This window comes from Bos javanicus, chromosome 14 (genome assembly GCF_032452875.1).
Source record: "Bos javanicus breed banteng chromosome 14, ARS-OSU_banteng_1.0, whole genome shotgun sequence".
NCBI lineage: Eukaryota > Metazoa > Chordata > Mammalia > Artiodactyla > Bovidae > Bos > Bos javanicus.
Genome location: NC_083881.1, coordinates 74,678,574 through 74,691,001, shown reverse-complemented (window position 1 = coordinate 74,691,001; position 12,428 = coordinate 74,678,574). Strand labels below are relative to the sequence as shown.

Below are 12,428 nucleotides of genomic sequence, written 5' to 3'. Positions count from 1 at the left end.
ATTGTACTACTCAAGCTGTTTTCTATATTTCTCTAATTTGTATCTTTCACTCAGAACATAACATGAAGCAGAGATAATAAAGTTTCAATAAGGAATCAAGTATAAAATCAGTTGTGTTTGCTATATGATAAAAGCTGTATTTGTTCTGCTTTCTTTTAAGACAGATACAATATTTTATACTTTTGTGTTTTTATCATAACTAGTCCTCAGTTGAAACAGTTATAAATACATAACAGTGTGTTCTTAATAAGTATTGGTTTTTAGCATAGAAATATCCTTAAGATATGATCTGCTGAACTGTCATTAAAATGAGTCACCAGTCTGGATGAAACCAGACTTACCAAGATGATTACTTGTCTTATTTTTATGCTTCATCTTTTAACTTTTCCTCTGCCAAAACTAACATCTTATTTATTTGGGGGATGTTTTTACTGAGATAATGGTATCAATTATTTCTCCAAAATCATCGTTTTATAAAATCCAAGAATATCTATACTGAGTCTGTTGCATTGATATGACTGTGCAAGTTAGAACTTATAAGCTCATTAGCATTATAATACTTATTCAAGATTTGTTTGTTCTCTATACGTTCAGGTGTTTATTGGTCTCAGAAACCAGAATATCTACTACATTATTCTTGATGCCGTCTTGTTTAGGAATTATCCTACTGTGAATTTCCATAGAAATTGCTTGTGGCAAATGTTGACTTGTGTCTTCCAGATGCTCTTCCTTTCCCCGCTGCCACTGATGCCCCTGGCATGTCTCATGATGACTGTCATAGTCCATACTGAGGAGTTGTGTGATCGACCCCCCCCCAAAAAAAAAAAATCACAGTGGCATTTTGACTTGGTTTATCTTTTCAAATTGGATTCTGTGAATGACTTGCTAAAACACATGTGGATTACTAGATCTACTATGAAATATCTATGTCGTTGGCCCTTTCACACTCTGTTTTCTTAACAAGTTGTGGGAACGGGCTATAAGAGTGGATTTTAAGCGACAACTTAATTGCTGCAATTAAGTTCCTTTGAAGAAGAGACTACGTTTTTTGAATCTCCACATGCCTCTTTCACAGATAAAATGCCCAGGAGAAAGTAACTGATTGAATAAATAAATGAACAAATGATTGCTAAAAAAAATAAATAAAATAGAAAATATTATTAAAGAGTAGAAATAATCTTTGTTACTAAAAGATTGAAAGCACAGACTTTTCAGTGAAAACTTTTCCCTTGATTTTGCTAGTGTGAGAACTGTCACTAACAGAAAGCTAGTAAACTATTAGCTGGCTCGCTGACTCTTTCCCCATCGAAAACAGAGCTCTGATTTACTCTGCTTCTCATTTTCCTTGGTTTCAACATTTCGACTTTGGTCAATTTCAAGCTCCTGTGATGACATCATGTGGGGAAAGAGATGTGCACACTCCGCTTCCTCCAGCTGTACAAGCCAGCTCCGGCGCATCACGGATCACCATTCTTATAGTGGCTTCCACTGCACATCTGTTTTGACTCCCACTGTTGGTATTTTCTTTCCTATTTGGAAAATGTATTCCTAAACTCCAGGTAAGTAAACTTAACTTTGTGGGGGTTTTTTTGTTTTTTTTTTTTAATGAAATCTCAAGGGAGTTCAGAGTTAAAGTAGAGCTTAATAGATTCTTTGGATCTACTAAGTTCCAAAGAAATGCACACGAGACAAACCATTCCACTGGTGGCTGGTGAAGCTCACTTAGAGTTCTTCAGACTACTTAGTTTGGCTCAAGAACTGAGACGGAGAGAATGCAGGTGCCCTTGACTTACTCGATTGTGTTTCGATCCACTTTTCCTGTCATGTTAATGCCGTAGAACTGCTGCATGGCAGCTAAGGCGGACTGCATGGTCTCCGCAGAGCGCAGCACCGACATCCTGGGGTCACTCGGTGGAAGGTAGCCGTACTTCTGTAACCAAACCTGCAATAACAAGCACAGTAACTTTTAGGTCAATCGCACCATTTTACAGTATTTTTATGACTATCAGTTTATGTCTCTAGGTGACTTTACACTTTATTTCCTCTTTAAGGGCATATCTTATTTAATTGCTTTGTCTTTATTAGCTTTAGGCTATTTTTCATAATTCAGTGCTTGTTACAGATCTAACAGATCCAAAACTCTAAATGTAAAGAAAAAGATTAACCATTTGTCACAAAATTATATTATATAAGGTACTATGGTGGAGAAGACTCTTGAGAGTCCCTTGGACTGCAAGGAGATCCAACCAGTCCATTCTGAAGATCAGCCCTGGGATTTCTTTGGAAGGAATGATGCTAAAGCTGAAACTCCAGTACTTTGGCCACCTCATGCAAAGAGTTGACTCATTGGAAAAGACTCTGATGCTGGGAGGGATTGGGGGCAGGAGGAGAAGGGGACGACAGAGGATGAGATGGCTGGATGGCATCACTGACTTGATGGACGTGAGTCTGAGTGAACTCCGGGAGGTGGTGATGGACAGGGAGGCCTGGTGTGCTGCGGTTCATGGGGTCGCAGAGTTGGACATGACTGAGCGACTGAACTGAACAGTAGATACTGGATAAAATCACAGAGAAGATCATTTCTGCCCTCGAGGAACTCAAGTTCCCAAAAATGAAGATATTTTTTCAACAGTATGACCCCCCACTGAGACGTCTTTGCCGGAAGCGGAAATTAACGTACATGTGCCACATCTAAAGTGTCACTTTCCTGACCAATCAGAGCACTGACCACAGCTCCATAGCATCACCACATGTGGCCAATTATTCTATAATGCCATTTGGGGTATGAATTCTATGCAACTGGTCTAGCCAAATGTAACTAGATATCTTCAGGAACAGAGGACAGTGTCTCATGTAAAGGATATCCTTTCACTTATTCACTGTGGTTCACCTCAAACCAAATCAAGCAAGTGACCAAGCTTTTCATATACAGGTGAAATCAGATGATTTTGTTAAGAATATCTGGCCCTTTCCTTAAGGATTTCCTTATTCTAACTCTGCTCTTCTAAGGAAGAGAGGTTTAGGGGGATAGGGAGAAGAAGATGTCGGTGTTGAGCCTAGTCTTGATTATAGCCAAAAATCAGAGTCATTTCAGGTTAGATTTTTTTTAAATAACCAAAACTCGGGTTATTTGAGGGGGCTGGGGAGAATCTCTACCACGGAGCAGATGGTTTCTAGCCTTACAATTCTGTGCGTTCATTTTAAATGCACAATTATATGTCCAGCCGGTATATTATCCCATTGTCTCTTATTTCAATCTTCCATAGAGCTCTAAGATTTCTTAAAGTGCAGTGAACTAGCTGTCAAATGCAGAAAGGCCAAGTAATTCTGACTTCGAAACAGAATAAAAGTTTCTCTATTGAATGGAAGATAGTCACCAGTATGTGTTTCCCCTCATACCTGAGTCTACTCATCATACAAATAATAATCCTATGAAATTGTGACTTTCCCCCAATACCTGAGACAATTCCATTATGACCTTATAACTAAAACACAAAAATGCTATTTTCTCACTGAACATAAACAGCAATTATAGAAGTTAAATTTCACCAAAAGAGCCTTAACATGTAAAATATAAGGTGGACTCTTTTGTTGTATGTCCAAGAAATCAACCCCCCAAAATACAGTACAACCCCTTGAAAATAAGATAAAACTTTATTCTAAAACTAATAAATTAGCAAATGCATCACTGTCAGGAAGGTTTATTGTTGAAACTCCATCTAGTAGATTCATCTACCACATAGTGAAAACATGTGAAGACACTCTTCTCATCTAACCTATAGTGAATAGGCTGCCAGGGAAGACACATATTTAGTATCCTAGTCAACTGAAATAGTACAGTCTGAAACAGACCTTTTTTCCTCCTGAATAAAGGAGAAAGATTTCACTGGCAAGATATTATTTGCTAGGAAATTCAATATGATTGCCATGCAATTTCACCCAAATTAGAAGATTCCATCGTGCTTTTTAACAGTAACATGCACAAATATTCTGAAATTGAACTCTATTTCCACATAACATTTTGTTTGCATCCATTCCTTATTCGCTATAGAGCTGACGTTGCTAGGTTACACATGGGTGCTAAGCTACTGGCAATCATGTTTATGAGAACTGCAAAAAGAAAATTGTTAATAAGTCCTATGATTTATATATAAATAGAGAAACTATAAAATGTATAAATTTAAGTCCACAGTGAAAAACATTATGTTCTAAAATATACATATTTGATTTATGACTTAGCCTTTCAAACAAATGAGTTAGAATTACATAAAAAAATGAATGATTATATTTCTCCAAGTTTTATATCATATCATTCATCACAAAAGGCTTTTTTCCCAAATGAATGAGATGTGAACAAATGTATTTAATTGTAAAATATCAGAAAGGCTAGATCTACCATTTTATGATCCTGACTAACAAACCAAAACCATCACCCAATAAGATGATGGGTCACTTTGAGTTGACCTGACCATTTTTATTATCATTGTTGTATGTTAGTCAAGAAATCTTCTCTGACATCAACAGCTGACCAGGAGTAATTCTCAATTGAAATTTGCAATGCATCTCCCCACAAAAGAGTGGAAAATCAAGCATGATTATACTTGGTATCATATTAGAGTATGAAACCAGCAAGCTCTCAATAATATTTCTTATTGAAGCAAAACATGCTGTAGACAACCCTACTCCAGGTCAAGTTAAAAAGCAAGTGACTAAATCTACAATTACTTTCAAGTATATACTTTATCTTGTGTGCTTATCTACATACATAATATTCAAAATGGAAAATATAGATGAAAAGAAGTACATGCTTAATTTTTTTTAATCACCAAGGGAGTAACTTCTCTTGAGTTCACTTTTGCTTTACATTATTTCAATTAAGCTGTTGAAACCACAGCATTCTGAGAGTCTGATCATTTTTGGTATGATAGGGAAAAGGTCTGTACAAAATAGTCCTAAACAGTAAGAAGCTAATGTTCTCTGGATAAGAATAATTTGGTCAACATGGTGATGCAAAACTAGCCAAATAAATGCTGAACTGTACACTCAGCATCAAGGGTAGGAAAGCTCTCTGGCCAAAATTTACAGTGCTTTGTCAACACTGATACTTGTCACCAATGAATTAAGATCAGGTTCAAATAGTGAAGATCAGGAATAAACACTGACGTGAACTCATCATATAAGCATAGGAGTTTCTGGTATAAGTAAACTCATTTTCCTCTTATAGAATAAAACCTGCTTGTAGTACAAATAAAGCAAGATAGGTGGCTCAGCATGTCATCATTCTGCAATAGTGAATGGGAAACTGGGATACAATATAAGTGACATAGGAAACAACCTTCATTCATAACTTTTTTGCTTTCTACTAAATTATAATCTCTTATTTGATTAAGAAAAACCAAATCTACAAAGCAAAACTTGAAGGTATGCCCTGTGCTACCAAGACTATTCTATAGACATCCGTCCTCATATATTGGTATTTGAAATATATTCCTATTTTCAATATTAAAAACATACTGCTTCTCCTGGTTGATTGAAAATCAATTTGATCTATAATTGTTTGTGCCTCGATGCCTTTTTCAGTGTTTTCAAATGCACATACTGGATAATCGAGGAAAATTTTCTTCGTGGGTGTGCATTTGGGGGAAATGATAGTGAACTTGTATGGTTGATGTGTATAAAGTCACCAGCATAATTTTTGTTCAGCAAGTCATATTAAACTTTATGATTACTGACTTGTCTGAGCTCTTGAAATTTCTCCTAACGAAATTAGGATCTGTCCTTGGAATGAGCAAGACTGAAAATGCAAGTGAGATTTAAGTAGTCAGAATTGTGAGGAAAGACAAACTACAGAAGATTCAGAATCATATACTGCTTGACTATTCCCCAAATCCCAAAACAAAAAGGGAGGATGTAAAACGTGGCAGTCAGTTTTTATTTTATTTTGCTCAAGGGATTGGCATGTGTATTCGAGAGCATAGAAAAAGTGTTGAGACAAAGGTTTCTCTGAGGGAAAACTTGACTCCTTTTTACAGTCTGGGATTCAGCCTATCTCATTACCACCAGAACAACCAACTACAGAACTTCAACTGGTTCAACACAATTTAAGCTTGAATTACATTCTCCCTGTATTACTAATATATTCAAATACCTTGCCGTCTTGGAGACAAAACCAATTTCCTCACTTAGTGATTATCTAAATGGAGGTACAACCAGAAGAAGTCTGTTTTTTTGCAGAGCAAGAAGATATATCAGGCAATAAAAGGCAAAACCTTTACTGTTAAGTCAATAGATTTTGCCATTACTAGATTGTGATATAAAGAAGGAGGAGCAGGCACTCAATGTTTCAGTAAACTCTTTAAGAAAGAATGTCTTTGTCGCTAATATATAGTGTAATCATATAGTGAAAATCTATATTAGTTGATTCAGCTATGCATATCCATATAGCAAGGTGGTACCTTGGTGAAATATGGCTTTAAGTAGTAATAACAACAGAAAGGACACATGAATGGTTCTTATGACTAATGGAAAATGTAAGAGAGCACTTCTAGAATATATACCCTTATTTCATCTCTGAGGCCAGTAATGAAATCTAGAGAAATAAATCTTGATCCAGCTGTTGAGACTAATACATTTTATTATTGTTGTTTGAAGTCACATTCCAATTTTTGCGACCCCATAGACCGTAGCATGCCAGCCTCCTCTGTCCTCCACCATCTCCAGGACTTTGCTCAAATTCATGTCCATTGAGTTGGTGATGCTATCTAACCATCTCATCCTCTGTGCCCCCTCTCCTTTTGCCTTCAATTTTTCTTAGCTTCAGACTTTTTGCCAATGAGATGGCTCTTCGCAACATGTGGCCAAGGTATTGGAACTTCAGCTTCAGCATCAGTCCTTCCAATGCATATTCAGGGTTGATTTCCCATAGAACTCACTGGTTGGATCTCATGCTGTCCAAAGGACACTCAAGAGTCTTCTCCACCACCATAATTCCAAAGCATCAATTCTTTGATGCTAATCCTTTTTAATAGTTGAGCTCTCATATTCGGACATGTTGTAGTTCAGTCACTCAGTCGTGTCAGACTCTTTGTGACTCTGTGGACTGCAGCACCCCAGGCTTCCCTTTCCTTCACTATTTCCCAGAGTTTCCTCAACCTCATGTCCATTGAGTCGGTGATGCTATCCAACCATCACCAAATGGAAAAACCATAGCTTTGATTATACAGACCTTTGTTGGGAAAGTGATATCTTTGACTTTTAATATGCTGTCTAGATTTGCCATAGCTTTCTTTGCACAGAGTAAGTGTCCTTTAATTTAATGGCTGTAGTCACCATCTGCAGTGATTTTGGAGCCCAAGAAAAATAAATCTGTCACTACTTCCACTATCTCCCCTTCTATATGCCTTGAAGTGATGGAACCAGATGCCAGAATCTTAGTTTTTTAATTGCTAAGCTTTAAGCCAGTTTTTTTTTTTTTTTCCCCCACTCTCTCTCCTCTTTTAACCCTCATCAAAAGGCTCTTTAGTTCCTCTTCACTTTCTGCCATTAGAGTGCTACCATCAGCATACCTGAGGTTGGTGATATTTCTCTCAGCAGTCTTGATTCCATGTTATGCTTCATCCAGCCTGGCAATTCGCATGATGTGCTCTGCATATAAGTTAAATAAGCAGGGTGACAATACACAACCCTGTATATGCTTGTACGTACTCCTTTCCCAACTTGGAACCAGTCTGTTGTTTCACGTCTGGTTCTAACGGTCCCTTCTTGACCCACATATAGGTTTTTCAAGAGACAGGTAAGGTGGTCTTGTATATCCATCTCTTTGAGAATTTTTCAAAGTTTGTTGTGATCCACACAGTAAAAAAGGCTTTAGTGTAGTCAATGAGGCAAAAGTAAATGGTTTTCTGGAATTCACTTGCTTTCTCTGTGATCCAACAAATGTTGGCAATTTGATCTCTGGTTCCCCTGTCTTTCTAAATCCATATTTTGTATCTGAAAGTTCTAGATTCATGTACTGCTGAAACCTAGCCAAAGGATTTTGAGCATAACCTTTCTAGCAATGTGATCTGAGCACAATTTTAAGATAGTTTGAACATTTTTGCCATTGCCTTTCTTTGGGATTGAAATAAAAAGTGACCTTTCCAGTCCTGTGGCGACTGCTGAGTGTTCCAAATTTTCTGACATACAGAGTGAAACACTTTTACAGCATCAACTTTTAGGATTTTAAATAGCTCAGCTATAATCTGTCACCTCCATTAGCTTTGTTCATAGTAATGCTTCCTAAGGCCCACTTGACTTCATGCTCCAGGATATCTGGCTCTAGGTGAGTGACCATACCAACGTGGTTATCCAGGTTGTTAAGACTGTTTTTGTACAGTTTTTCTGTGTATTCTTGCCACTTCATTTTAACCTCTTCTGCTTCTGTTGTCCTTACTGTTTCTGTCCTTTATTGTGCCCATCCTTGCATGAAATGTTCCCTTGATACTTCAATTTTCCTAAAGATTTTCAGTCTTTCCCTTTCTATTGCTTTCCTCTATTTATTTGCATTGCTCATTTAAGAAGGCCTTCTTATCTCTCCTTGCTATTCTCTGGAACTCTGCATTCCGTTGAGTTTAATCTTTCTCTTTTCACCTTGCTTGCTTTTTCCTTCTCTTCTCCCCTCGGCTACTTGTAAAGCCTTCTCAGGCAACCACTTCGCCTTCTTGCATTTGTTTTTCTTTGGCACGGTGTTGGTCACTGCCTCCTGTACAGTGTTAAACCTCCATCCACAGTTTGTCAGGCATTCTGTCTACTAGATCTAATGCCTTGAATCTATTTGTCACCTCCATTGTATAATCATAAGCGATTTATTTTAGGTCATACCTGAATGGTCTAGTGGTTTTCCCCATTTTCTTCAATTTAAGCCTGAGTTTTGCAATAAGGAGCCAATGATCTCCAGGTCTTGTTTTTGCTGACTGCATAGAGCTTCTCCATCTTTGGTTATAAGGAACATAATCAATCTGATTTCTGTATTGATCATCTAGTGATGTTCATGTGTAGAGTCTTTTCTGTTGTTGCAAAAGGGTGTTTCCTATGACCAGCATGTTCACTTGACAAAACTGTTAGCCTTCACCCTGCTTCATTTTGTACCCCAAGGCCAAACTTGCCTGTTATGCCAGGTACCTCTTGACCTCCTACTTTTGCCTTCCTATCCCCTGTGATAATACGGATGTCTTTTTTTGGTGTTAGTTCTAGTAGGTGCTATAGGTCTTCACAGACGTGGTCAACTTTGGCTTCATCTGTATCCATGGGTAAGCACAGATTTGGATGTTGAATTGTTTGCCTTAGAAATGAACCAAGACCATGCTGTCCTTTTTGAGACTGCACCCAAGTACTGTATTTCAGGCTCTAGTTAACTACGAGGGGCTACTCCATTTCTTCTAAGGGATTCTTGTCCTCAGTAATAGATACAATGCTCAGCTGAATTAAATTTGCCCATTCCCATCCACTTCAGTTCACTGAGCCCTAAGACGTCCGTGTGCAATCTTGACATCTGGTTGACCATCTCCACTATACCTAGATTGGTGGAACTAACATTCCAGGTTCTTACGCACTATAGTTCTTTACGTCAGCAGACTTTATTTCCACCACCACACACATCCACGGCTGAGTGTCATCTCCGCTTCGGCCCAGCCACTTCATCTTATTGGTGCTACCAGTAAGCACCCTCTGCTCTTCCCCAGTAGTGTATCAGACACCTTCCAAGCTGAGAGTTCATCTTCTAGCATCGTATCTTTTTGCCTTTTCATACTGTCCACGGGCATCACCAATTCAATGGACAGGCACTTGGGCAAACTCTGAGACATAGTGAGGGACATGGAGGCCTGGCATGCTGCAGTCCAGGGGCTGCAAGGATTCAGACACGACTTGGGGACTGAACAACAACAACAGCTGTCCGTGGGGTTCTCCAGGCAAGAATACTAGAGTGGGTTACCCTTTCCTTTTCCAGAGAATCACATTTTGTCTAACTCTTCAGTATGACCTATTCGTCTTGTGTGACCCTGCATGGCATGGCTCATAGCTTCATTGATTTATGCAAACCCCTGCCGCAACAAAGTAATGATCCATGAAGGTGTTTATCAATGCCCTCGTATAAAATTAAGATATTGCTACTCAGTTACTAGAGTGAGTCACAAAGGCAATAGCCATATTAAAACTTCCTCACTGACAAGCCTCAACATGCAGGAAGAACACATTAAAGTGATACACAGATAACCTAGCCTTCTTCTCTGAAAAAAATTAAATGATTAAACCATTAAATTTATTAGTGCATGAAAGGATGTATTTTAGATATTACAGACATTAGTGGAGAGGAAGCAAAGGGAGGTAGATTTAGAGTTTTATTTAAACCTGGAAACTCACTTTGCCAGTCCATATTCCTAGTTGTGACAGTTATTTCAGGTATAGTTTTCATTTCGGCTAATGTTTGGTATGGTCAAATGCAAGTTTCACATACCCAGTGATTAAACGATCTCAGTTACAGTATTTAGTATGGAAGAACATGGAAAAGGATGATATGTATATTTTTATAATAACACTTCCACTTATATAATTATATATATATATATATATATATATATATATATATATATTTAATTATACTGGGACATACAGTTTAAAAGTTACTGGCTTCATGTTAAATTTAATATTTTTACTAATAAAATATTTAAACTATTCTGATATAATTAATGCTGCTGCTGCTAAGTCGCTTCAGTCGTGTCCAACTCTCTGCGACCCCATAGACAGAAGCCCACCAGGCTCCCCCCTCCCTGGGATTCTCCACGCAAGAACACCGGAATGGGTTGCCATTTCCTTCTCCTATGCATGAAAGTGAAAAGTGAAAGTGAAGTCGCTCAGTCGTGTCCAACTCTTAGTGACCCCATGGACTGCAGCCCAGCAGGCTCCTCCGTCCATGGGATTTTCCAAGCAAGAGTACTGGAGTGGGGTGCCATCACCTTCTCCAGATATAATTAACAGAGTTTCTTAATAAAATGCAACTGAAAGAATGCACTTTTAATAGGTAAGTTCTTAATATTGTCAAGTTAGTTTCCATTTTCCAATATGAGACTTCTAACAGTTAAATTCTGTTATTAACCAAAGTAAGCAATAAAATCTGATCATCCCTTATCTTTTTCGATCATCAGCAAAATTATTTAAATTTGAGGACATTTTCCACTGATATTTCATATATTTACTGAGTATAAAGAATGGTAGAATATAGAACCAGGATTTTCTATTCTGAAAAGTGGATATAGAAAAGTGGATATAAATATGAATTATAGCTACCTATTAGCCCAAAAGTGCTTCCCTGGTGGCTCAGTGGTAAAGAATCTGCCTGCAATGCAGGAGACTGACTCAAGAGATACAGATTTGACCTCAGGGATGGGAAGGTCCCCTGGAGGAGGGCATGGCAATCCACTCCAGTATTCTTGCCTGGAGAATCCCAAAAACTGAGGAGCCTGGCAGGCTACAGTCCATAGGATCACAAAGAGTCAGATATGACTGAAGCAACTGAACACATAAACCAAAAAGTTTTGTGAGAATAATAACTCAGAATAGGTCAAACTGAAAATTCTTAGGGTAAGCTAATGAGGCAGAAATTAGCTGCCTTGGTAAAAAAAAACCTCTTGGAGGGCTGGGTCAGATCAGATCAGATCAGATCAGTCGCTCAGTCATGTCCGACTCTTTGCAACCCCATGAATCGCAGCACGCTAGGCCTCCTTGTCCATCACCAACTCGTGGAGTTCACTCAGACTCATGTCCATCGAGTCAGTGATGCCATCCAGCCATCTCATCCTCTGTCGTCCCCTTCTCCTCTTGCCCTCAATCCCTCCCAGCATCAGAGTCTTTTCCAATGAGTCAACACTTTGCATGAGGTGGCCAAAGTACTGGAGTTTCAGCTTTAGCATCATCCCTTCCAAAGAAATCCTAGGGCTGATCTCCTTCACAATGGACTGGTTGGATCTCCTTGCAGTCCAAGGGACTCTCAAGAGTCTTCTCCAACACCACAGTTCAAAAGCATCAATTCTTCGGCACTCAGCCTTCTTCCCAGTCCAACTCTCACAACCATACATGACCACAGGAAAACCCATAGCCTTGACTAGACAAACCTTTGTTGGCAAAGTAATGTCTCTGCTTTTGAATATGCTGTCTAGGTTGGTCATAACTTTCCTTCCAAGGAGTAAGCGTCTTTTAATTTCATGGCTGCAGTCACCATCTGCAGTGATTTTGGAGCCCAGAAAAATAAAGTCTGACACTGTTTCCACCGTTTCCCCATCTATTTCCCATGAAGTGATGGGACTGGATGCCATGATCTTCGTTTTCTGAATGTTGAGCTTTAAGCCAACTTTTTCACTCTCCTCTTTCACTTTCATCAAGAGGCTTTTTAGTTC

The 12,428-nt window shown here is 38.5% G+C and overlaps 1 protein-coding gene across 1 annotated transcript in view; it reads right to left on the bottom strand.

Annotated features, from left to right (window-relative positions):
- The window catches only part of MMP16 (matrix metallopeptidase 16), a 386,972-nt gene that overhangs the window by 197,100 nt on the left and 177,444 nt on the right, over window positions 1-12,428 (bottom strand). The window contains exon 2 of the mRNA XM_061439431.1: window positions 1,794-1,942. Coding sequence (XP_061295415.1) covers window positions 1,794-1,942 — 149 coding nt within the window. The remainder of the gene's footprint in view (window positions 1-1,793; window positions 1,943-12,428) is intronic.